This window comes from Coenobita brevimanus, chromosome 33 (genome assembly GCF_032717465.1).
Source record: "Coenobita brevimanus isolate Jiangsu-jjx chromosome 33, ASM3271746v2, whole genome shotgun sequence".
NCBI classification, from domain to species: domain Eukaryota; kingdom Metazoa; phylum Arthropoda; class Malacostraca; order Decapoda; family Coenobitidae; genus Coenobita; species Coenobita brevimanus.
The window spans coordinates 12,835,111-12,860,693 of record NC_136986.1 but is presented as its reverse complement, the minus strand read 5'-3'; the positions used below and the strand labels follow the sequence as shown (position 1 = coordinate 12,860,693).

The following is a 25,583-nucleotide window of genomic DNA, read 5'->3' as shown; positions in this document are numbered from 1 at the left end:
TCCAGGCAGAATCATAAAAAAGATGTGATTCAGGGTTGGGTTGACTATGGTACCTTTTATAGGTCCTCTCTTTGTGATTAAACCAAAGCTTTCATGCATTAGTCTGAGGATATGAGAAGGGGATGTATGCTTCCATACCCGAGAGAATAACCTCTGTAATGTGCAAGGCATACTCAGATGGCTCCCGGCTATGGAAGCAATAATCATTCCAGGGAGAATCAAAGAAGTACTGCGTGAGGGCTTCCCAATCCGTAGCTTCAAAGTGTTACAATCAACGTTTCTTTGGAGGGTCCATAGGCCGTACCGGAGTGATAGGATTGGCTAAGGTAATAAGGTTGTGATCAGAGGAGCCTAAAGGAGAGGAAAGATTAACAGTGTAAGCAGAAGGATTAGTTGTAAGGAAGAGGTCAAGTCTGTTGGAGATCTCTCCAAGGGAGTCAGAGATACAGGTAAGATGCTGTACAAGCAGCTCTAGGTCATTTAGGAGAGAAAAGATATAGGCTTGTTCACCAGGTGGATCAGTGAAAGGAGAGGAGAGCCAAAGGTGGTGGTGAACATTGAAATCTCCTAGAATGGGGATTTCAGAGAAAGGAGAAGAATCAAGTTTAGAAACACGAGAACAAGATAGGTTATTGCATATGTATTCACAAGAACCACTTTTGGCTTTAAAATGAGTATAGAGAAAGTAGGAGGATACAGAAAAGGGTTTGCTGTCAGTTGCCTCAGACAGCTGAGTCTCCGTCAGGAAGAGAAGGTGAGCTTTAGAAGTGGAAAGGTGGTGCTCAACAGAGCAAAAGTTAGAAGAAGGGCCACAAATGTTGCAGAAATGAAGAAAGAGTGAGTCAGACAGTGGTTCCAGGCATCTCATTGAGTCATCACTGGGAGAGGGGCGGATGGTGGGGGCATTTATGGTCCCCTCCCCTTGGGGACTCCGAGGCTTGTTTGAATACCGCCATTTTTCTTTTTTGAATTTTGAATAGGAAGTGTAGTGTGTATTATGCATGTAGTTTGGTGTTGACAGTTAGAGAAACTTGTACTGGAGAGCATGCTGGCCTACTCTCTGAGTCACTGAAACACCGAAAAAATTCAACAAAGGGGGATGGTCAGGAACTACTCCCGAGGGCTGGTGAAACGAAAGCTCCAGCCCTCCCTGTCATCAGCTTTCCATCCACCTCGGGGGTACTGCCCTGCTCGATTGGTGCTACAGTCTACTCCTCTTGGTGCTACAGTCCACTTCTCTTGGTACTATAGTCTACTCCTCTTGGTGCTACAGTCCACTCCTCTTGGTGCTACAGTCTACTCTTCAGAATTATGGGCTCCTGTTTCGTAAAGTTCACAGAATTTTTTATATATAACATTTATATCTTGTCCTCTTAGCTCCTCTTCCCGACCTGTACCGTTGAAGTACTTTTTTAGGTCCTGATTTCCCCTTTTTCGTAGTTTAGCCTCTTTTTGTAATTTTCATTATCTCTATATTGTATGCTATCCTGATATTGTAATCTAGTACTGCGTGGTCACTTATGCTAAATGAGGGATGGCAGATTATAGTGTCAGTTTCATTTTCTTGCCTAGTAAATATAAGATTTAATAATGAGGGGTCTTCTGGTCCTCTCTTTCTGATGTTCTTCTTTACATGTTGTGTTAGAAAACATTTCTCTGTAAGATCTAAAAGCTTTTGATCCCAACAACTTTCATGGTTTTTACATCTAGAATATTCCAGTTTATATTTGTGGTAAAATCTCCCGTCAGTATAAATCTTTCAGATTTTTCCACTATTCTGTACAGTAACGTTCTTAAACTCTGAATTGTCTTTTCTGCCAGGTCTTCATATTCACCTCTATCCCATGTGTTTATCGTGGGTGGCATTAATAAATTTGCCACGATTATTATCCCTTCGAATGTACTAATCTCTTCTGCAGCTAATTCTGCTTGTGAGGGTATGTCTATTTCTATCTCTTTTACTTGGAGCATTTTCTGTTATTATCATAACTCCTCCTTCCTTTTTTAAATTTCTGTCTCTTCGCCAAATATTGAACTCATCCAGATTTAAAGAGTTATCTGATATCCTTCAGTTTAATTTTGTTTCTGTTAGACAAATGAGGCCCTGCACGCCACAAAGGGTAAAGTGCCATACCTGCTGAAACCTGCTTTTATTTATTTTTCCATCAGCCGCTCCTTCAAACACTACCCTATGACTGCGAAAAGTTGCTTTGCTGAATTCCAATTAGTGCACTAAGGATGAAAGTCTGATGTGAGAAGTGTGCTCCAAGTGACCTTGTTGACACCTGGTCAGGGGTGTAGGTTCTGCTGCACGCCACGTAGGGTAAACTCCATTCGTATGTCATCCCACTGCAGTGACCTGCCATCCAATAAGCACGTACTGTCACCCATGCACGGCCAATTAAAGCCACCAATTTTCTCAAGGATGGTGGCTTACCTGCTAAGTCTTAGTGACACTGTTATGCTATGTGTTCAGAAGCCAACTTCTTGTCCTCTGAACACAAGCGACTGATCTGGGGTTCCCTTTGAGACCAGGTCTGGAGCATGCAACTAGAGAAACTCGGCTCAACCAACCTTACACGTATATTGCCTTAAATACTTAATACAATCTTAACACAACACACTGTATGGAATAAATACATGATAAGACAGGAGGACTCCGGCTGGACTGCTGGGGACTTGGGCTTATCACAGATGTCATCCAGATGTGGGAGGAGTCCCGTCAGGTATGCCTTCCTGCAGGAGGTGCAGGACTACTGCCAGGGGCCATGTCGTCCGGAGTGGGCTGCTGGGCGGTGTGGAGGGAGGCCCTTCCCTAGTGGGGCCTCGATCAGACGGTCGGCCCTCAGGACTGGGGCCGAACAGAGCGAGCAGGCATGCTTGCTTGCACCCGCTTCTGGAGGACAGCTTGCTGATGAGGCTGGGAAGCTCACACCCCGGAGTGCTGTGGGCGCCCCTGGGTGACTGAGGGCTGTGGTCTCGCTTGGGTCAAGCTGCTGTCAGGGGCTGCCTGTAGCATCCCCTCCTTCGGGAGTCCGACAGCGTGCTGCATCACTGGGCACCGGCTGCAAGGCACGGATCCCCAGACTCACCAAGTTGCCATGGTTCCACTAACCCCTGGGACAGCAGATGAAGGGCGTACGGTGGCCAACCCTCCCCCAGCGTGGACAGTGGCTGTCACCGTGGTCCTGCTCCCTGCAGAGGTGGAAGACGAAGGACGTACGGTTGCCGATCCTACCCTGGTGCAGAAAGTGGCCATCGCCGTGGTTCTGCCCTTCTCTGGGGTCAGAACCGAGAGATGTATGGTGGTCAATCTCTCCCCAGTGTGGATGGTGGCAGTCACCATGGTGCTTCTCCCAGTGGAGGCTGCAGGTGAAGGGCGTATGGTGGCCGACCATTCCCCAGCGTGGATGGTGGCCATCGCTGCGGTCCTGCAGAGGTTAGTAGCTGAGAAGCGTTCGGTGGCTGACTTCTCCCCAACACGGACGGTGGCCGTTGTTGCAGTGCTACATGGGACTGTACGGCTACAAGTCCCACCCCGATCCTGGTGAGTGCTGGCCTGGCTGGAGAGTAATCTGGCAGGGCGGCGTTCTTCAACTAGCTCTGTTGAAGGCAATAGAGATGCAAGGTAGTGGGGGACATAGGTCCATTTTGCCTGGGCCCTTCACGTGCCCTATGCGCCTCCCTGTGGTCTCCCCATGGGGTGGGTGTTGCGACACCCTGTCTGTGGTTCCTCCTTGAGGTGGGTGTTGCACCACCCCATCCGTGGTCTCCCATTGGGGTAGGTATTTCAATAACCTCTGCCGAATGCAAAGAACCCTAGCAACTTCGTCCTTGTCTCAGGTGGCACTTTTCATTTTACCGTTTTCGTCCATATTGCCCTTAAAAACAACTTACCATTATCATAGTATTGGATGACTATGATACTTTATTGGTTAGAATAAGAAAAAAACAAAACAAAAGTAGCTGCAAAACGCTCACAAAGGCTGGCAAGACACTTGCAAAAAATAATTTTTTCTGCTGATGACGTAATTTTAACAATGAAAATATTCTGCCAAATTTCTTAAATATTGCCCTTAACCCGCGGCGTCCCGTCGACGTACTTCCACGTCCTCACGTTATGTCACTGCCAATCCCGTTGACGTACTTTCAAAGTCCTGCAATTGCAAGGTTCATAATTTCCACAATTTTCAAAATTCGCGCGAGATTTTCGATTCGCCCACGTACCCAAGCCTCCCCTACCTGCCGCCAGGCAGGCAGCGTCCCAGACCCCACGTGACCCGCGCTCGCCTTTGTCTCGGTCACTCACCTGTTAGCAGTGACCCAGGTCAGACATGGTGCGGAAAGGTCTCTCAGACGACGAAATTGCATCCGCCCTGGAAGCCTTCACTGGAGATAGTGATTCTCCACTTGACGATGATGTGGTGGATCGCGATTATGTCCAGCCAGAGGAAGAAATAACAAGCAGTGATGAAGAGGTCCCTTTGCCCCAGAAAAAGCGGTATGTGACATACCGTAAGGCAAGGGAAGGCCAGCCTGCTCCCCAGCCACGTGCACGGCTATCTCTCCATCCTGAATCTGATGAGGACGAGGATGAGGACGATGAGGATGACGGCGGCTTAGGACGTGATATCGCCTCGTAGTTGGGAAAAGAAAAAATATCACCGCAAGGATCAGAAGGTGGGCTGAGAAGACATATAAGGTATGGTGAAAGTCTGATACCCAGAATCGCCCTCATCATCATCCAACCACTCACGCACATCGTCCACATCAACATCGTCGCCATGCGTACGTAGCCGTGCATGGAAGTCATCCAACTCAAACCCTAGAAAATCGTACTCCACATCCGTTCCGAGAAGCAGACGAGACCAACCGTTTTCCAGAGTCTTGACAGGGACTTCCTTCCATGCACTGGCCCAGTTGTAGAGTGCAGACTTGATGTAGTAGCAGTGAAGGTTTTCCAAAGTCCGCTGGCCTCGTGTGTCCCGTCCCTCCCTGCGCTCGCCCTCGTCCTCGAGAACAACCATCACCTCATCCAGGAACTTCCGGCGGTATAGGCGCTTTGTTGCCACAATCACTCCTTGGTCCATTGGTTGGATGAGAGCAGTCATATTAGGTGGCAGAAACATGCACCTAATCTGGCCATTCTCAGCCACCAAGTCCTTGTTGCACGGATGGGCAAGTGTATTGTCAAGGAGGAGGGCCTTTACCTAGTCACGCTGGATTCCCAGTGTCTTCGTCTGGTAATTGATGACCTCCTTGACGAAGTGGCGGTGGAACCAGTCTTTGAAGATCTGGGCTGTAAACCATGCCTTCAAAGAATGGTACCAGACAACAGGAAGGACATCCATCACCCCACGAAGACACCGAGGCTGCTTTGCACAGCCAACAACAACGGGCTTAAGCCAGTGCATGCCGTTAGCATTGGCACAACACAAAGCAGATATCCGTTCCTTGGAGAGCTTGCGGCCAGGTACACGCTTCTCCATCTCCTCAGCTAGAGTGTTCGTTGGCAAAGAGTGATAGAATAAACCAGTTTCGTCAGCATTGTAGACTTGACCGAGAGTGAAGCCCTCCCTGTCGATCAAACCCTTCACCTTGTGCCGAAACTCGTCAACTCCATCCTCGTTAGTGTTCAAAGCTTCGCTATGAGCTTTACGGTTGGTAAGGCCATGCCGTAACTTGAACACGAAGAGCCAACCCTCGGATGCTTTGAAGTCTAGGGCGTCGTGAAGCCTGGCGAACTTCTCAGCAGCAGCCTTCAGCTCCGTTCCACGTACCATCACACCAGCAGCACGTTGCTGTCGATACCAAATCAACGTGGAGCGGTCGATTTCAGCAAACTTGGGAGTAAACATGACCTTCCTCTCCACGTTGCATTTGCTTCTCGACGAGAAGTCAGCCGTGTACTGCATGACTTTGTCTCGGGATCTCTTGATATCGAACAAAGTAGATCAGGCCAGGTTGAACTCGCGGAGGATGTGGGAAGAAGACCACCCCGCATCTACTTTCTTCAATATCTCCCGTTTCTTCTCCAGAGTCAACACCACTCTCTTCCTCTTCTCAGGTGGCAGGGCCATCATCACACACACTAATAGGAGGCCCAAGAGCAGCAGGAGTACCTGCAGCAGGTAAGGCACCACCACAAAAGCGAGCACGTGGGCAGCCATAACGATGAGCATGCACTCGCGGCGAGAGACAGGCAGAAAGTGGGGAGGATGCAGCAGCGCTCTATCGGACGTCGAAGGAATGACGCGCCACAACAAAACTGTCTTGCGCCATGCACGGCAAGTTCAAATTATGGGAGGGAAAATTTTCTTTTCTTTTTTTATTTTTTGCGGTTTTTGGACCATTTTGGGAATGTTGGATCCCGGGACGATTATGTCCGGTTAGTGGGGATGTTCAGATATTGGGCGTTCGGATATTAGAGGGATTACTGTATACTAAAAAGGTAAATGCCGCTATGATTACCACATGCTTCTTTTTCCCCTTTTCCTCTGCCCAGGGGAATAATTATACCTGACCTCCAATCCTCCGGGACTCTACCTTCCTCCCAGGGCAATCTGCACATCTTCCACATCCATTCTGTTACTATCTCTCCCCTATGCTTCAACATTTCACCACACACTCCATCAATTCCTGTGGCTTTCCCCATTTTGACTTTCTTCATTGCTTTCACTACTTCCAATCTACTGATTTCTTCTCTTCTCACATCCCTCTGTCTCCCGGCCATTCCTCAGCCACTTATTCATGCATTACTTTCATTCTCTATGTCCATAAATTCCTTAAAGTGGTCTCTCCATCTGCTCACTTTTTCCTCTTTCTCCACTAGTGATCTACCACTTTTATCTTTCACTCCCCGACTAACTTCCTTGAAAACTTGTCAAACTGTCTTTACCTCTTTCCAGGACATTTTCTTACGTTCCCTCCACTTTGCACTCAAATTCCTTCCAAATTTCTCATCCACTCTCTTCTTACTCTCTCTTACTAATCTTTTCACCTGATTCTTCCTCTCCATATATAACTCTCTCTTCCATCTTTCAACTTCTTCCACACCCCTCTTTCTCATCCACTCACTATATGCTTTCTTTTGTGCCACAGCCTGTATCGCCTCTTCATTCCACAAGTTTGTTCCCTGCACCCCCTTTCATCTTCTCTTCACCCCACACACCACCTCACATGCTGCACAGATTTACTTTGATTGTTGCTGGGTTGTAAGGCAAATAAGGCTTTATGTGAGTGGGATCCTATAGATGAGCGATTATTATACGCACGGTTTAAATCAAATCATGGCAACATCAGTCTGTTTGTGTGTTATGCACCTACTAATGATGCACTCGATGAAAGGAAAGACACATTTTATGAAAAGTTGCAAGAAGGAGTAAGCAGGGTACCTAGACATGATGTTTTGATCTGCGTTGGAGACTTTAATGCAGTAATGGGCTGTTCAAATGAGGGATTTGAGGCATGTATGGGTAAGATGGGAGTTGGTAGTAGGATGAGTGAAAACGGAGTGAGGTTTGGAAGCTTCTGTCTAGCAAATGACTTAGTCATCGGGGGCACACTCTTTCAGCATTGCAATATACACAAGACAACTTGGGTGTCGCCGTGTGGAAAATATAAAAATCAGATTGATCACATCGCTATCAGTAGGAGGCATAGAAGTTCTCTGCTAGATGTTCATGTTAAACGGGGAGCGGATATTGGTAGTGACCATCAACTCAGCATTGCAAAAATAAGGTTTAAACTTAAAAATCAGAAGAAGGAAAAATCTGGTGTTGGTAGATGCGATATTGTTAAGCTTAGAAGGGAAGGGGAAGAAAAGGAGGAATTCAGATTAGAATGCAGAAATAGGTTTTTGGTGTTGGAAACGTTGGGAGAGGGGGAGAGAAGTGTAGATGAGATGTGGGAGGATGTGAACAAAGTTTTGCATGAGACTGCTGAATGTACGATTGGAAGGAGACATAGCTTCAGGAGAAAGAAATGGATATCAGAGGAAACGTGGGATATGATAAAAAAGAGAGGTGAGGCTAAATTGAGGAGTGAGATGCAATGCGTTGATGAACAAGAGATTGAATTAGCAAGAGCTGCGTACTGGAGTTTGAATTCAGAAGTAAGAAGGTTAGTTAGGAGAGATAAAAGAAGATGTGTGGATGAAAAGGTTGCAGAGACTGAAATCTTAATAAACAAAAATGATGGACAGAGTCAAAGAATAGCATATGAATCGATTAGAGAACTGAGTGGTAATGCAGGTAAGCGCAAGGAAATACCAGTTAGAGACAGGGAAGGAAATTTATTGACCAAAGATGGAGATATTAAAAATAGATGGAAAGAGCATTTTGAGACAGTTCTTAATAGACCAATACCACCAGAAGAGGATATACCGTCTGCTCAGGAAGATTTAAATATAGAAACAGGAGAGTTGAGGCTTGTAGAAGTGGAGAAAGCAGTAAAACAGTTAAAGAATAATAAGGCACCAGGGGAGGATGGTTTATTTCCGGAAATGTTTAAAGTGGAGGGGGATAGATTAATAATGATCTTGACAAAGCTATTCAATAAGATATGGGTGACGGGGTTACTACCATCAGTTTGGAAGAATGGTGTAATTGTTAAAGTTCCGAAGAAGGGAGACCTGAGTGAATGTGGTAATTGGAGGGGAATCTCTTTGTCACCGATAGCTTTGAAAGTTTTCAGTAGAGTGTTGTTAAATAGGTTGGAGCCAGTGGTTGAGGGTATTCTGAGGGATGAACAGGCTGGTTTTAGAAAGGGACGTGGTTGCAATGATCAGATCTTTATAGTTAGGCATTTGATGCAGCAAGTTAATGAAATGAGAGTACCGTTAAGTCTTTGTTTTGTTGATTTTGAAAAGGCTTTTGATAGTGTTTCGAGAGAGACTATGGGGAAGATCATGAGACATTATGGAATACCAGAGGAGTTTGTGAGGGTCATTATGAACATGCATGAGGACACATTTTGTAAAGTGATGGTTGATGGTTGTCTGAGTGATTCGTTTGAAGTCAAGTCCGGAGTAATTCAAGGTGGTGTTCTATCGCCTTTACTATTTATATTGGTCATTGATTACATTATGAAACGCGTTGGAACAGAAACCGGTGCAGGTATACTTTGGGGAGAGAACAGGAAACTTTTGGATTTAGATTATGCAGATGATATAGTTTTGATTTGTGATGGGCCAGAAGAGATGCAGAGAGTGTTGGACTGTTTGGTGAGTGAAGGTCGCAAGGTGGGTTTGGTTATTAATTGTGGAAAAACTGAAATAATCAATATGAATATGGAAAATGCGCAGGAATGTGTAATTGGAGGTATGGTTGTAAAGCAAGTTGATAGGTTTAAATATTTAGGTACTTATTTAGCCAAGGATGGTTCTTTGAACTTTGAATTCGAGGAAAGGTTAAAGAAGGCTAATCAGGCAATGGGAATGCTTAAAAATATTTGGAATAATAACAATTTCTCTGTGCATACAAAAATCAAACTTCATAAGGTAATGGTTAGGAGTATCTTAATTTATGGACACGAGTCTTGGTACAGCACAGTGACTATGGAAAATAAATTCTTGGTGTTTGAAAATAAAGCACTTAGAAGAATATTAGGAGTTAAGCGGTGGGAAAGGATACCAAATAGTAGAATTAGAGAAATAACGGGAGTGCAGCCGATCGATGAATATGTTAGATTCTCACGATGGAAGTGGCTAGGACATGTGTATAGGAGACAGGGAATAGTACGAGGTACACCAGGGTGGGTGGCACTTGGTAGGAGAGGTAGAGGAAGGCCAAAAGAGACGTGGGTGAGGACAATGAGACAGGAAGCTGGAGATGAGTGTTGGGGAGATCTTGAGGAGTTAGCACAAGATAGGATGTGGTGGTGTGAGTTCATCGAGGCCCTATGCATCCCCGAGGGTGCCACAGGAAATGATTGATTGATTGATTGATATCTTGCACACACCTTCCACATCCCCCATCTGTTCCAATCCATATTTACCCAATCGCTCCTCCACTTCTCTCATATATTATGATTTTTTTTTCTTTTCTACCCTCTTGTAACCTTTCCATCTATCTTGTATGCACTACTTCCTCCTGTCCATCCCTTCTATTTCTCCATTTCATTTGGACCTTGATTCTGACCACCACCAAGTGGTGATCAGAAGTTCCACCAACCTCTATATGCTCTTGCATCCTTTACACACCCTCTCATCCTGTTATCCACACACACATAATCAACCATTGCCTTCCAGTCATTCAGTTCACCACCCACCCTTCTCATCACTCGCGACATATACCTATGGATCATTTTGTCCCAGAAGAGGGTATTGGCTATCACCAACCCCTTCCCGGCACAAATATCTGCTAAAGCACTGCCATTCTCATTCATCTCTGCAGGCACACCAACTACTCCCTCCACCTTTACATTCCCTACTTTTCCATTCATATCTCCAGTCAAAAATACTCTCTCATGCCTTTTAAACTTTTCCATGCATGCTTCTACATTTGTTCAGAACTCAGCTCTCACTCTGCTTGTATGATCTTGCATTGGCACATGCACGCACACACTCGCACGCATTTGTAGTCCAACTTTCAATCTTACCCACACAATCCTTGTGCCGACTGATCCATACTCTCTTATATTCTCCTTCCATCTGTTACACACAACAATAAACACTCCTTCCTTTGCCCTCTCATTCTTACCTACTCTTGCACATATACCCCATCCATACTGTTATTCTCTCACCTCTAACCTCTCCATTTAGTTTCAGTTCATCCACATACCTCTACTTTCGCACCCTCAAGCACCTGGACAATCTCTCTCTCTTTCACCTCATCATTTGCACTCCTTACATTCCATGTCGTGATCCGTACTATGTAATTTGTTTGGTCCTTAGTCATCACCTTTTGGCCAGTCCTGGTCCGAGGCTTCTTTATTACATTAAGTTTGCCGTATTGTTCACATATTTGACATTGGTTGAGTCTACTCTCTTCCTCTTACTTAGTCCCCCCTGTTTATGTGCCATTTTTTTACATGCAATTCTAATTCTTCATAAAAAAAAAAAAAATAGTTCTCTCTTCATCTGATCTTCCCTCTTTTCCTTTCGTAATCGCCATTCCTCTTCAATTAGCCACCTTTTTATCCACACTTCTTTGTACTCATCTGATTCCTTAAGTTTGTTAGGATTTTTGATACCTCTTCTACAGTGTTCACAATTTGGAAGGTTGCTTCCAGAGCCCTTGACCTGTTTCTCTCATATTTCCCTAATCATTTAAATTCCTCTACATCTTTCTCACGGATTACATATGATACTACTTTTATTATGTTCATCATATATACTATTTCTTTGTTATCTCTGGTGATTCTATTCCTTATTTCTTCTTCACCTTTACCAGTGATGACTATAGATCTGTTAATCCCAGCTGTTTCCTTTATCAGCCTTGGGTTTTTTATGATGTCTTTCACCTCTCTTGTTATGTTGTTTCCTTCACCTTTTTTTTTTTTTTTAAACTTGAGTTGCTTTGGCTACTTCTGCCCATGAATTTTGTACTTCCTCTGTGTAGTTTCTCATCATTTCATTTGCCTGAGTTATCTTCTCATCAATGTCTCTGCGCTGCGCTATCAGATCACCTGCTTCTCAAATTACGTCTTTATCATCATTGTACTCCTTCAAAACTCTTTCATGGGTGACTACTGTATTTCCCATTTCGTTAATTTTCTTCCTCAGAATGTCTGCCTAAGCTTGTAGCTCACCTATTGGTGCATCTTTTCTGTTAAAATTCCTTTACCGATACCTTTTTTTTTTTCTTTGTTGGTACAGTTCCTTCCTTATTTCAGTCAATTTCAGTTTGAAACTTTCTTCTAGTTTGTTCACTTTCTCTGCTACCTTATTAAATGTAACCAGTTCCACCAGGTCTGTGTAGTCATCATTTTGTTTTTTACTGTTTCCCTTCCTCTTACCTAGTTGCACTTCTTGAAAGTATGCCATCTTTTAGAAATATACGTTCTACTTAGAGTTTAGCATCGTTCCGTCAGTGTTGAAATTTACCTGGGTCTCGTCTGTTTACCCAACACAGCGTCTGTCGTCTGTTAATGTAGCAAACACCTCAGGGCTCTGACCACTTGATATGCTTCCTTTGAGAGTATATCAAGTGTATGTGTGTGTGTGTGTGTGTGTGTGTGTGTGTGTGTGTGTGTGTGTTCCCGAAATCTCTAGAAGTTGTAGAAGAATTTTCACCAAACCATAATGAAACAGCAATTATGTGAATAGGCAGAAGTGATTAACTTCTAGTTAGGATTTGATCAGAGGCGCCGGAATACCATTCACATACAGCAGACTGCATTTTGGCCAATATCTCACCAATGGATAGAGATATTTTCTTAAAATTAGGTTTGAAGGTAGCTTGTACCTTAGCCAAGATATTTTGCAGGAGATTGGCAGTTGCTTATGTTTTTCATTTCACTAAACGTTTAAAGAGGCTTCACTACGAGATTTCTAACTTTAACCTAGTAGAAACCATTATCACCACGGGGTGACAGTTTAGCGCATTTTCAAAACAGAAGTAAGGAGGGAACTCCAGGTTGGGTCATAAGATCTTTGGGACTATGACCTGATAGATGAATGGTAGTATGCTAAGAACCTTGCTCACAAAATCTCACCTGCAGCAACTCAGGGTTTTAGAGAGTTAATTGTAGCGGCAGACTATGTTACCCATCATTCATGACATTCTTTAGAAGCTGCAGCAAAATTCTGTTATCATTTGCGTGAAGATAACCTGCCATGCCTCGTCCTTTAATTGCTGCTCCACAGTGGAACTGTTGAGGTGTTTGAGAAAATTGGGAGGAACTTCAACAGCTCGTGTCTGTGTTTCTCCTTCTGTGTTTGCCTTCGGGACACTATGATCAGAAACAAGACTCTTCCTGCTTTACGAGGATATGCAGTTCTCCAATCATCAACCACAGTACTATGGACTGTGGTATTCGAGGTGGCTGTGCTCTACTTTGCTGTAATGTCTGGTCTCTCCTTCAGGCTGTGGCTGTTCAATTACACCTGGGGAGGAGTTACATATCTGTTTTCTTTATATATCTCCCCCCCTCCCCCCACGCCTCTCTGTGCCTTGACTGCTTCATTGATCAGCTTCCTTGGCCATTTGTTCTAGGCGACGTAAATGGGCGTCATGCTTTGTGGGGTGAAACTATGTAACACTTTTGATCTCATGGCATCATTGGCTGAGGATTTGGAATGTTTCCTCTGAGCACAGAAGACCTGACGCATTTCAGGTTCACACTGGTATTGTATCTGTTATTGATCTTACATTGGTATCCTGTGGTTCTTCGCTGAACTTTTCATGTGAGATATTGTCTTACTTGAATGATATTGATCATTACCCTATTGTGGTTAAAGCATACAACTCTTTGCTGGTGAAGCATGTCCCTGCCTGGCGTTTGGGTTCGGCTGACTTGGGAGAGTTTGCAGAACACTGCAGTCTTTGTAGTGTTCCTAGTATTCAAAGGGCTGACCATGCAAAACAGCATTTCACAACTACAGTATATCAGGCTGGCCTTTCCTCAGTTCCATGAATGTCTGGAAAGTTTTGCAGCTGACCTGTGCTTTAATGGGATGAGGAGTGTGCTTTAGATAGATGTGTCCACAAAGCTGCTTGTAGGAACCACAGGAAAATAAAGATGTCTTCTTTTACAATCAGTTTAGGAAAGCTCGTGCCTGTTATCAATTGGTTCTGAAGAACCCGCATCAAACCTTGTGGAGAACCTGTCTCCTCAGCTACCTTATCCACTTCTTTACCATTGGTCTGGAAGAGGGTGATGAAAATGTATTACTAGAAATTATAGAAATTATGAGGAATAGGGTAGCATGATCTTATCTGAGAATATCTAGGAAATAAGGTAGCGTGATCTTATTAGAGAGGGCGTGAGTAGTTAGATATTAGCACACCTTGCGGGCCACTAAATCTCGTCTACACCAATCCTTGGAGGACAGCAAAAATTAAAACTCAAAATGACTTAAACCTAAGATTTACTAAGTATTAAGAACTGAGATACAAATTACTCTTCAATCTGGGAATACAAAACAAAATATAATGAGGATCTATATCACCGGAAATGAGAATCTTTACCAAATTATCTCTATCTATCGATCTATTGCCAGACGCCTCTCTCCCGTTCGGGGTGGCCACAAACAAATCGCCTCCACGTCGCCCTGTCTCCCGCCATTTCACTGCCCCACTCCCAACTCACACCCCCCTCTCTCATATACCTCTCCACTCCATCCCTTCATCTCATCCTCGACCTCCCCCTCCCTCTTCCCCCCTCCACCTCACTCACATACCCTCAATCCTCTCCACATGGCCAAATCACCTCAGTGTATTCCTCCTAACTCTTCCTATCACATCCACATCCACACCACAACGCTCCTTTATATCCTCATTTGTCAGCCTGTCTCTCCATGACTCCACAGGCTCCTCTTAAATAACTCATTTCCACTGCTCTCGCTCTTAACTTGTGTCCTTCCAGAAACGTCCAAGCTTCACTTCCATACATTAGAGTTGGTATCACAATACTGTCATGTAGTAACTTTTTCACTCCCATGCTCACTTCCCTGTTTCTTATCACTGCTTTCAAGGAACCAGCAACCTTTCTTCCCTGCTATACCCTTTCAAGCACTTCACCCTCCAAACCTCCATCCTTACTCATCACACCACCCAAGTACTTAAACGTACTCACATTTTCCAAGTCCTCACCATCCAACCTTGCTGTACATTCACTGACTTCACCTCTCTCAAAGACCATCACTTTACTCTTCCCTACATTCACCTTTAGATTCCGTTTCATACACACTCTCCCAAACTCATCGACCAAGCCTTGCAGCTCTCCATCATCACTCAACAACACAGTATCATCTGCAAACAACAGTACAGGGAGTTTCCAAACACTACCCACTCTCACCAGGGCCACTCCAACATCCACTACTCTACCTTGTACCTCTTTTATTACCCCATCCATGTACAGATTGAACAACCATGGAGACATGACACATCCCTGTTTCAACGCAACCTTCAGAGGGAAAAATTCACTTAGTTCACCATCCACAAGCACTGCAGCCTTATCACCATCATACATACTCTTCACAGCATTAAACAACTTCTCATCTACTCTATATATTATTAATACTTTCCACAATCCTTGTCTATCCAACCTGTCGTATGCTCTCTCCAAATCCATGAAAGCCGCATACAACTTCTTTCCATTCTCTAGAAACTTTTCCACTAAAGATCTAAGAATGAATATCTGATCTACACAACCTTTTCCCTTCCTAAAGCCTCCCTGTTCTTCTCCATCTAATTCCTCTGTTCTTTCTCTAACTCTGTCAATAACTATCCTACCATACACTTTTCCTATTATACTAAGAAGACAGATGCTCCTATGATTACCACACACTTCTTTTTCCCTTTTTCCTTTGTACAAGGGAATAATTATACCTGACTTCCAATTCTCCAGGACTCTACCTTCCTCCCAGGCCAATTTTCACATTTTCCACATCCATTCTACTGCTATCTCTCCCCCATACTTCAGCATTTCACCACACACTCCATCAATTCCTGGGGCTTTCCCCAATTTAACTTTCTTCATTGCTTCCACAACTTCTATCCTACTGATTTCTTCCTGTCTTCTCACCTCCCTCCTCCTCCCAGCCATTCCCCAGCCACTTATACTGGCATTACTTCCATCCTCTGTGTTCAACATTTCCTTAAAGTGTTCTCTCCATCTGCTCACTTTCTCTCTCTTCTCCGCTAGTAATCTATAATTTTTATCTTTCACTCCCCTGCTAACTTCACTTCCACCCTGTCTTACTCTTTTCACCTCTTTCCAGAACATTTTGTTACAGTCCCTCCACTTTACACTCAAGTTCCTTCCAAATTCCTCATCAGCTCTCTTCTTACTCTCTCCTACTAATCTTTTCACCTCTCTCTTTCTTTCTACATATAACTCTGTCTTCCACCTCTCAACTTCTTCCACGGCCCTATTTCTCATCCATTCATTGTATGCTTTCTTTTGTGCCACAGCCTGTCTTATCTCTTCATTCCACCATGCTGTTTCTTGCACACCCCTCCGTGTTCTCTTCATCCCACACACCACATCACATGCTGCACATATTTCTTCTGTAAATATCCTGCACACACCTTCCACGTCCTCCATCTGCTCCAATTCATATTTGCCCAATCGTTCCTCCACTTCTCTCTTATACTCTGTCTTTTTCTCATCCTCTTGTAACCTTTCCACTCTCCTTACAAATACTCCTTCTTCCCATCTTTCCCTTCTTCAATTTCTCTATCCTGATTGGATCTTGATTCTGGCCACCACCAAGTAGTTGTCAGAAAGTCCACTCTCCCAACCTCTATAAGCTCTTGCATCCATTACACATTTTTGCATCCTTTCATCCACACACACATAATCAATCATTGCCTTCCTTTCAATCAGTTCACCACCCACCCTTCTCATCACTCACCATGTATACCTGTGGATCATTTTGTGCCTGAAGAGGGTATTGGCTATCATCAACCCCCTCCCAGCACAAATGTCCACCAATGCACTGCCATTCTTATCTATCTCAGCAGGCACACCCCACGCACAAACTATTCCATCCACCTTCACATTCCCTACTTTACCATTCATATCACCGATCAAAAACACTCTCTCATTCCTTCCCAACTTTTCCATGCACACTTCCACATTTGTCCAGAACTCTTCTCTCACTCTGCTTGCACGATCTTGAGTTGGCGCATACGCACACACAATCGCCCACATTTGTATTCCAACTTTCAATCAAACCACACAATCCTTAACCCAACTGATCCATACTCTCTTATCCTCTTCTTCCATCTTTTACTCACAACTATACATACTGTTTCTTTTGCCTTCTCATTCTCACCTACTCCTGCACATATACCTCATCCATACTCCCATTCTCTCACACTCTCACCTTTCCATTTCGTTTCAGTTATTCCACATACATCCACTTTCGCACCCTCAAGGACCTGGACAATCTCTCTTTCTTTCACCTCATCATTCGCTCCCCTTACATTTCACGTTCCAATTACCATGTCCTTTGTCCGGTCCTTGGTCGTCATGTTTTTGTCAGTCCTTGTCCGAGGCTTATTGTTTGTCTTTTTAGTTAGTTGTTTTCCAGGGAGGGGCACTACCCTCCACCAACCCTTTTAGTCATCTTTTACGACGAGCAGGGATACTGGGGGAGTATTCTTGAAAAAAAAAAAAAACTACCCCCAGGGAGGGTACACACTAGATTACATCCCAAGATTACTGATACGCATTGATATAGTCCCGTGGTCTCTGACGGACTCATCGGGAAGGAATCTAAAGATTACCACCTAAGAATATCCTCTAAGACTAAATGGACAACTGAAGAATCATATATAAACTAGGTACAATAATCAGTAGAATCAGTAAGCAGATGGACCGTAATCAAATGGACAAATGGACCAGCCGATAATCACTTTGATTCCATGAACTAAAGGGGAGGGGGGGTGATTTAGTGTGTTAGAGGTTAGGCCACGGCTAGAACGCTCAAATCCTTGGGATGCAAGCCATGGCCCTCCATAACTCTCGTCTGCAACAATGAAAAGGAGCAATGATCTCATTATTCAGTACAAGAAGGAGAAGGGGAAAATATCACTAATTTAACTCACAAACATATATGATGACTTAATAAACGAGGGAGAGAAAGGGGAGGGGGTGAGAGCTCGGGCACTAACCTGCAACGATGAAAATGAGCAATGATCTGAATTGTTTGGCACGGCTTCTCGCCTTTTATAAGCATCAAGACAGTATTCAGGAATCGGCTAAAACTTTAACTGATTACTTTGATACTACTGACCCTACTAGATCTTCAAGGACTACGAGAGATACGTTTGCTTTCAACATACGTAGAAAAGTGAATTACGATGTTGAAGTTTTTGTAACAAGCGTACAGGAACTTTAGTTATAATGAAGCCAAATTAATTATGAATTTGAACAGTTTTATTTTCCATGTCAGTTACATTCCTATGTGACTGTAACTAGGACTCACTAACATGAATTTCATGCTTCACAAATGACAATCTTCAATATTCTTGCTTCAGTCAACTCTTAACCACCACTGCATAGTTCAAAAGGGGAAATCTGTTAACTTCAGCAGGTAAAACTCTAGATCAGAATATACAGGAAGATACTCACGATTTTTAATCTCTGCTTTAATTTCTGCAGTTATACGAGTTTGTTGAAAACGGCTAGGTTATATGTATAAACACTAGTCATATTCACATAAAAACTCGACTTAGCATTATCAATAGCAGGATCATGTTCAGATTATGAATATCAACTTAGACTAGACTTAATTATAGAACTTAACAGTTAAATCATATCTTATACCTACAATACTTAAGCTTAAGGTTACACTTACAATACTAGCTTATACTAACTTACACTAATACTTAAAATTATGGCACTACAAAAATAACAGACAAGTAATCACTTTTTTCTCCCTTGGTGCTTAAAATTCAGGGATCTTCTTAATCCAACTCCTCTGATGTAGCTTCAACCCTGACAGGGCATTCTTACAATGTTTTTTGTTCATATCCCTCCAAGCTATTTAGCTTATTCTGGCATCAACAGGAAAGGTTATGTATTTTGTTTCTGTATACTGATTGGGAACCTTGTGTCTTCTTTGCTGTCTGTGAACTCAAGGCTGGTCTCCAGCAGTGTAATGACTCTGCTCTCTTGGGCCTACTGACATTCCTTATGCTATGATTTACCATCTGTCGTACTATTCTCTGTTTTTATTAAAAATATATAAGAGGATAAGGGATAAAGATAAAGTATTCACTGACTTGGGGATGGGTATGGTTCTTCCATTTCCTTAGCCACTTTGAAACTATATTTTTAATGAGTCTAACTATAGTCCCAATTGTTTGACATCTTCTGTATGCTAACTGTTTGAGAAGATGGTTAGCACGATACTAGTTCAGTAACTAAAGATGTTTCTTCTCTCTGTCACAAAGAGGGTTTCACTGGATGAGATGTACACTGGACTACCTCATCGGTTCTGAGTCAGCAGTATGTGAGGCTTTTGCATCTGGCCATCTTCTTGCAGCTTTGTTCCTTGACCGGAAAAGGCACATGATACCATGGGATTCTGAATTAACTTCGCAGATTGGGGCTGCATGACCATCTGCCAATGTTCCTTAGTGACTTCTAGTTGAACCGCAGGTTTCAGGTCCGTGAGCTCTCCTCACTCTGTCCTATGAGTTCAAGCAGCAGGTGTACCACAGAGGAGTGTGCTAAGTGTTCCTTTACTTGCCGTTGCCATCAATGGCATATTTTATTCCCTGCCACAGAGGATGTCTTCTTTCTTTTATGTGGATGACCTAATGATATGGTTTGCTGGTTTCTAGATGTATCCTGTTGAGAGGAGGATGCAGCTCGTGCTGGAAAGGGTCGCCAGCTGGGCAGACTGGAGAGATCTCCTTTTTTCTTCAAGCATGAGTGTAGCAATCTACTTTTAAAGATTAAAGGGGCTGATGGCTGCTACAGTGCATGGAGAAGACTGAGCTTTCATATTCTACCCGATTCCTAGGTTGTGGAGGCTGGTGTTCCTTCCTTTTATCTTCAGCACAAGTCGCTAATCATTCATTGTTGGAATCACGTTAGATATATTCCAGAGTCATTTATTGCTGCTTGTGTATCATGGTAGTCATTTTATCAGTATCTTGTTTCTTATCCTCGCACTCCATATTTCTTTGTGTACAGGGTTAGGCAGATTATGAGGGAGTTAGGTCTCTCTGCATAGCCTGTCCGACTGGCTCGGCAACAAAGAATTGCACCATGGTACCTTTCCAAGGTGCAAGTATGCAGGTATTTTTAGGATACTAAATTTTCTCTCTTCTCTCTGGTGCTTCATCAGCCATCAGCTATTTTTGGAACATTCGTCCATTCACAGAGGCACCCTCCCTGTATATAAAGATGGTTCAGAGTCACTTACTGTTTCTCATCCTCATGCTGCATATTCTTTTGCGTACTGGGTCAGGCCGATTATGGGAGATTTAGTTTTCTCTGCAATGCGTCTGCCCTGTCCGGCTCCCCCAAATCGCCCCATGATGCCTTCCTGAGGTGCAGGTGTGTATGGATTCTGAAGTTACGAAGTCTTCTGCCTCATCCTTCATCAGCTGTTTAGCAACATTCGTCAGTTCACAGAAAAACCGTCCTTGTATATACAGATGGTTCATAGTCAGACACTGATGTCGGGTCTGGGGTAAATTTCCCAGATTGTGTAAGGGTAGGAATTCTTCTAAATTACACTATTTTATCATCAGAATTTAATTCAGCTCATCCCCTGTCGTTCCCTTTCTCGAGTAAGGCAAGGGTTCATGAGCATGTCAGTGTCGACGGCATTGAGATGGAAAATACATTTGCAAAATCCGCTTCTTCTCAATGACCCCTGCCAACTACCCCCTTCCTGTTTCCAGTATGACACCATACTTGAAGTATGATTCTTATTAGTTGGCAGAGCCTGTGGGATGCTGGGGGTAGGGGGGTTTTCAAGAATACTCCCCCAGTATCCCTGCTTGTCGTAAAAGGCGACTAAAAGGGTTGGCGGAGGGTTAGTGCCCCTCCCCGGAAAACAACTAACTAAAAAAACAAACAAGAAGCCTCGGACAAGGACTGACCAAACGATGACGACCCAGGACTGGACAAAGGACTTGGTAATGAGTACATGGAATGTAAGAGGAGTGAATGATGAGGTGAAAGAGAGAGAGATTGTCCAGGTGCTTGAGGGTGCGAAAGTGGATGTATGTGGAATAACTGAAACAAAATGGAGAGGAGAAAGTGTGAGAGAATGGGAGTATGGATGGGGTATATGTGCAGGAGTAGATGAGAATGAGAGGGCAAAGGAAGGAGTGTGTATAGTTGTGAGTAAAAGATGGAAGAAGAGCATAAGACAGTATGGATCACTTGGGTCAAGGATTGTGTGGGTAAAGTTGAAAGTTGGAATACAAATGTGGGCGATTGTGTGTGTGTATGCGCCAACGCAAGATCGTGCTAGAAGAGTGAGAGAAGAGTTCTGGACAAATGTGGAAGTGTGCATGGAAAAGTTTGGAAGGTGATATGAATGGTAAAGTTGGTAATGTGAAGGTGGATGGAATAGTTGGTGAGTGGGGTGTGCCTGCCGAGATAGATGAGAATGGGACTGCGTTAGTGGACATTTGTGCTGGGAGGGGGTTGGTGATAGCCAATACCCTCTTCAGGCATAAAATGATCCACAGGTATATATGGCGAGTGATGAGAAGGGTGGGGGGTGAACTGAATGAAAGGAAGGCAATGATTGATTATGTGTGTGTGGATGAAAGGATGCGAAGATGTGTAAAGGATGCAAGAGTGTATAGAGGTTGGGGGAGTGGACTTTCTGACCACTACTTGGTGGTGGCCAGAATTAGGATGCAAGTGAGGTGGAGGAATAGAAGAAGGGAAAGACGAGAGGAAGGAGTAGTTGCAAGGAGAGTGGAAAGGTTACAAGAGGATGAGAAAAAGGCAGAGTATAAGAGAGAAGTGGAGGAACGATTGGGCAAATATGAATTGGAGCAGATGAAAGACGTGGAAGGTGTGTGTAAGATATTTACAGAAGAAATATGTGCAGCATGTGATGTGGTGTGTGGAAGGAAGAGAAGACGGAGGGGGGTGCAAGGAACAGCGTGGTGGACTGAAGAGGTGAAACAGGCTGTGGCACAAAAGAAGAAAGCATATAATGAATGGATGAGAAATAGGGGCGTGGAAGAAGTTGAGAGGCGGAAGAGAGAGTTATATGTGGAAAGGAAGAGAGAGGTGAAAAGATTAGTAAGAGAGAGTAAGAAGAGAGTGGATGAGGAATTTGGAAGGAATTTGAGTGTAAAGTGGAGGGACTGTAAGAAAATGTTCTGGAGAGAGGTGAAAAGAGTAAGACAGGGTGGAAGTGAAGTTAGCAGGGGAGTGAAAGATAAAAATGGTAGATTACTAGTGGAGAAGGGAGAAAAAGTGAGCAGATGGAGAGAACACTTTAAGAAACTGTTGAACGTAGAGGATGGAAGTAATGCGAGTATAAGTGGCTGGGGAATGGCTGGGAGAAGGAGGGAGGTGAGAAGACAGGAAGAAATCAGTAGGATAGAAGTTGTGGAAGCAATGAAGAAAGTTAAATCGGGGAAAGCCCCAGGAATTGATGGAGTGTGTGGTGAAATGCTGAAGCATGGGGGAGAGATAGTAGTAGAATGGATGTGGAAGATGTGCAGATTGGCCTGGGAGGAAGGTAGAGTCCCGGAGGATTGGAAGTCAGGTATAATTATTCCCTTGTACAAAGGGAAAGGGGAAAAAGAAGTGTGTGGTAATCATAGGGGCATTTGTCTTCTTAGTATAATAGGAAAAGTGTATGGTAGGATACTTATAGACAGAGTTAGAGAAAGAACAGAGAAATTAGTTGGAGAAGAACAGGGAGGCTTTAGGAAGGGAAGAGGTTGTGTAGATCAGATATTCATTCTTAGATCTTTAGTGGAAAAGTTTCTAGAGAAGGGAAAGAAGTTGTATGCGGCTTTCATGGATTTGGGGAAAGCATATGACAGGGTGGATAGACAAGGATTGTGGAAAGTGTTAAGAATATATGGAGTAGATGGGAAGTTGTTGAATGCTGTGAAGAGTATGTATGATGGTGCGAAGGCTGCAGTACGTGTGGATGGTGAACTAAGTGAATATTTCTCTTTGAAAGTTGGTTTGAAACAGGGATGTGTCATGTCTCCATGGTTGTTCAATCTGTACATGGATGGGGTAATAAAAGAGGTACAAGGTAGGGTAGTGGATGTTGGAGTGGCCCTGGTGAGAGAGGATAGTGTTTAGAAACTTCCTGTACTGTTGTTTGCAGATGATACTGTGTTGTTGAGTGAAGACGAAGGGGAGCTGCAAGGCTTGGTGGATGAGTTTGAGAGAGTGTGTAAGAAACGGAACCTAAAGGTGAATGTAGGGAAGAGTAAAGTGATGGTCTTTGAGAGAGGTGAAGTTAGTGAATGTACAGCGAGGTTAGATGTTGAGGAATTGGAAAATGTGAGTACGTTTAAGTATTTGGGTAGTGTGATGAGTAAGGATGGAGGTTTGGAGGGTGAAGTGCTTGAAAGGGTACAGCAGGGAAGAAAGGTTGCTGGTTCCTTGAAAGCAGTGATAAGAAACAGGGAAGTGAGCATGGAAGTGAAAAAGTTACTACATGACAGTATTGTGATACCAACTCTAACGTACGGAAGTGAAGCTTGGACGTTGTTGGAAGGACACAAGTCAAGAGTGAGAGCAGTGGAAATGAGTTATTTAAGAGGAGCCTGTGGAGTCACGTGGAGAGACAGGCTGACGAATGAGGATATAAAGGAGCGTTGTGGTGTGGATGTGGATGTGATAGGAAGCGTTATGAGGAACACACTGAGGTGGTTTGGCCATGTGGAGAGGATGGAGGGTGAAAGACTGACGAAGAGAGTGTATGTGAGTGAGGTGGAGGGGGGAAGAGGGAGGGGGAGGCCGAGGATGAGATGGAGGGATGGGGTGGAGAGGTATATGAGAGAGGGGGGTGTGAGTTGGGAGCAGGTCAGTGAAATGGCGGGGGACAGGGCGACTTGGAGGCGATTTGTCTGTGGCCACCCCGAACGGGATTGAGGCGTCTGGCAATAGATAGATAGATAGATATTCAGAGGGTAGTAGTGCTGAGGGTTCTCCCCTCTGTGTCTTAGCGATTGGGGGTGGCTGTTGCCCAACCACGCATTGGGAATTCATGGGTTAGTCATGAGTTCATAATGTGTGGTGGGACTCAACCGTATTGTGATGATTAACTTGTTCCCCTTACTGTCCGTCACATGGTAGTCCTGTGTCCGAGTCTGGGGGACCTGTGGTGGATGTTTGTGCACATGCATACCAGGACAGATGGAACCTACCCTCTGTCCTTCATACTTGGGGGAGCTTCTGGCTATCTGATTGATATTTTTTTCTTAAGGAAGTGAACTTCTTACTCCTTTTATAGTTGATTAATGAGTTATTTACTTCGTCGCCAATTTTTATCCTTGTTAGAATATCGATTTTGTTTTAGTTCACAGACTTTAATGATTATTCGGCATCATGTAATCGAGTTGTTGCAGCGCCACTATTTTCATTTGTAATAATTCAGTTCAATTCTCTTCTCATCTACGAAAATTTTTATTCATCTCAGAATATATCGCATTGAAGCCTCGGAATTAACCCGTCACGTCCCGACCTATTTCACACCTCTTACACCCCCCAATCCCGAGCTATTTTTGAACTTTTTTTTTTGGCTAAAACCTCCGCTTTTGGTGAGAAACATCGGAAATTCATAGAGAAATCGCTCACCTGAGGTTTAAAATACTCGATCCAGGTAGCAGTACCTCCTTATCTTACTGGGTTTTCTAGCAGGCTGGCACCAAAGAAAACGAGTTCTATGGGAGGGTAACTATTTCACACCACTCATAAGCGGTATATATTTATTTCCTTGGTACAAATTTATATGTAGTACGAGAGTATATTGGTTTTCAAACAGTAATATAGGCATTATAACCATTGTTTCACTCACTAACTCATCACCATACCTGACCTTTCTTTGCCACATTTCCTGATCATCATTTCTGACTGTTTCTTCCTCTAATGCTATGTAAACTTTGTCCTCCACATTATCATCGATTGGGGAATCACTCTGGCCCTGAATGTCTTTATTGGCCAGGTCACTGGTAACAGGTGAATTGCTGAAACAATGGCGTGCGGGGGGGGGGGTAGGTTATGCGATGTAAGGCATTGTCCCTGCTTGGCATCTTGTAGAGGAATAGAGGAAGGTGTCCTGTGCATACGTACGAAAAATCACGCGCAAAAATTGAAAACTGTACAAATTATGAACCTTGCAATTGAGCAAAGTACCAGTACATCGTCGGGACTGGCAAATGCAAAATGTTGCAACGTACCCATACATTGACGGGACGCCTCAGGTTAATGATGACTCAATGACTACTTGGGCTTTATCCTCAACTGGGTAAAAGTGCTTGGAGGTTGCAAAAATAGAATATGTAAGACATCATCCTTGTGAAATAAATAACTTCTTTACTACAATAATATCATTAAAAATATTGCTGTCTGCAGTTATTGTTACTCAGCTAAGGAGTGATTTCGTGTAAAAAACATATTAAGCCAAAAGATTAAATTCTCTTACCCACCTGCGATATAATCCTCAGCCATTTATCAATCTGAGGTGTGTAGGGGGCATCATGAGGCACTGGCCAGGCTATCGAAACCTGTAGCAAATTTTCCTTACCTAGATACAAGGAGGAAGTGCCGTCTAGTTTAGAAAAGTTTCGGTATGTTATCAGCTGCAGGTTCAGAGGGCTACTAATATGAGCACTCCTGAAAGAAACACAAAAATAATAAAATGTAATAATTCAGCCAGATGCTTTCTCCACCCAAAAATAGCATAAGGTAGGATAAATAAGGACGGAATATTCGATACTGGGAGAGTCATG

General features: G+C 43.7%; 1 protein-coding gene across 1 annotated transcript in view; it reads right to left on the bottom strand.

Annotated features, from left to right (window-relative positions):
* The window catches only part of LOC145395794 (ionotropic receptor 93a-like), a 75,654-nt gene that overhangs the window by 14,859 nt on the left and 35,212 nt on the right, over positions 1–25,583 (bottom strand). The window contains exon 5 of the mRNA XM_080269330.1: positions 25,281–25,467. Within this exon, the coding sequence (XP_080125456.1) occupies positions 25,281–25,467 (187 nt within the window). The remainder of the gene's footprint in view (positions 1–25,280; positions 25,468–25,583) is intronic.